Source organism: Malurus melanocephalus, unplaced genomic scaffold (genome assembly GCF_030028575.1).
Source record: "Malurus melanocephalus ecotype Western Australia unplaced genomic scaffold, MMel_1.1 scaffold_5745, whole genome shotgun sequence".
In the NCBI taxonomy this organism is placed as follows: domain Eukaryota; kingdom Metazoa; phylum Chordata; class Aves; order Passeriformes; family Maluridae; genus Malurus; species Malurus melanocephalus.
The window spans coordinates 1-1,599 of record NW_026628976.1 but is presented as its reverse complement, the minus strand read 5'-3'; the positions used below and the strand labels follow the sequence as shown (position 1 = coordinate 1,599).

Here is a 1,599-nt window from a genome sequence, read left to right as displayed (position 1 = left end):
TCCACCATCTCCATCCCATCTCCACCATCTCCACCATCTCCATCCCATCTCCACCATCTCCATCCCATCTCCATCTCCACCATCTCTGTCTCCATCTCCACCATCTCCATCTCCATCTCCATCTCCACCATCTCCATCTCCACCATCTCCATCTCCATCTCCATCTCCACCATCTCCACCATCTCCACCATCTCCTCCATCTCCACCATCTCCTCCATCTCCACCATCTCCACCATCTCCACCATCTCCACCATCTCCATCTCCACCATCTCCATCTCCCCCATCTCCATCTCCATCTCCCCCATCTCCATCTCCACCATCTCCATCTCCACCATCTCCATCTCCACCACCTCCATCTCCATCCCACCCTCTCCACCATCTCCACCCCACCCATGCCCCTCCCCCCATCCCACCCATCCTGCCCAGCCCCCCCTGGTGACAATCAGGACCCCAGGTCCCCACGGCCACCCCAGAGCCCCCCGTGTCCCTCCAGACCCTGAAGTCCCACATGGAGAAGGAGATGACGTCATCGAGGATGCGTCACACCGCGGTGGATTTGGTGCGGACGCCGGTGGTGCGCCGCATCTCCTTCTGCCTCTGCTTCGTGTGGTACGGCCGGCGGTGCCGGACACCGCTGGGGGATTGTCCATCCCATCCCCGAGCCCTCGGACCCCTCCGGCCACCCCACACCTCCCTCCAGGAGCCACCCCTGTCCCCAATCCCGGCCCAGGTTCTCCACCAGCTTCGCCTACTACGGGCTGGCCATGGACCTGCAGAACTTTGACTTCGACATCTACGTGATCCAGCTCATCTTCGGCGCCGTGGACATCCCGGCCAAGCTGGTGTCCATCCTGACCATCACCTACGTGGGGCGGCGCTTCACCCAGGCGCTGGCCCTCGTGCTGGCCGGCCTGGCCATCCTGGCCAACATCCTGGTGCCGCGGGGTGAGCCCRGGGGTGGTGACAGCGGTGTCCCCTCATCTGTGACCTCTCCGAGAGCTCACGTTGTTGATGTGACCCCAGCTTGGGTCATTTTAGCGTTTTTTTGGAGGATTGGCTCCAAATTGGCCTCCCAAATGTTTGGGGACACTGAGGTGACATTCGGGTGTCCGGTGTCCCCGCAGAGCTGCGGACGCTGCGGACGGCGTTGGCCGTTTTTGGGAAGGGCTGTTTGGCCGCGTCCTTCAACTGCGTCTTCCTCTACACGGGAGAGCTCTACCCCACCGTCATCCGGTAAGGGGGGGACGCCGTGGGGGGACCCTCGGGTGGCCTCGGGTGGCCTCGGGTGGCCTCAGGTGGCCTCGGGTGGCCTCAGGTGGCCCTCAGGTGGCCTCAGGTGGCCTCAGCGGCGCCGTGTGACCCGCAGGCAGACGGGCATGGGCCTGGCCAACACCATGGCGCGGTTGGGCAGCATCACGGCGCCGCTGGTCAAGATGGCCGGAGAGCTCTTCCCGGCGCTGCCCGTGGTCATCTACGGCGTCGCGCCCGTGGTGTCCGGCCTGGTGGCCGTGCTGCTGCCCGAGACCCGGGGCATGGCCCTGCCCGAGACCGTGGACGAGGTGGAGGGAAGGTGGGGCTGGGAGCGGGGTCAATGGTGTA

At 64.3% G+C, this 1,599-nt stretch overlaps 1 protein-coding gene across 1 annotated transcript; it reads left to right on the top strand.

Annotated features, from left to right (window-relative positions):
- Positions 1–473: 473 nt before the first annotated feature.
- Positions 474–1,570, top strand: LOC130588506 (solute carrier family 22 member 6-B-like; the record flags this gene model as incomplete). Its single annotated transcript, XM_057389422.1, has 4 exons — positions 474–609; positions 731–945; positions 1,125–1,233; positions 1,367–1,570. Coding segments are annotated over 4 exons (664 nt in total), but the record flags the coding sequence as incomplete, so codon positions are not given.
- Between the last annotated feature and the right edge of the window lie 29 nt (positions 1,571–1,599).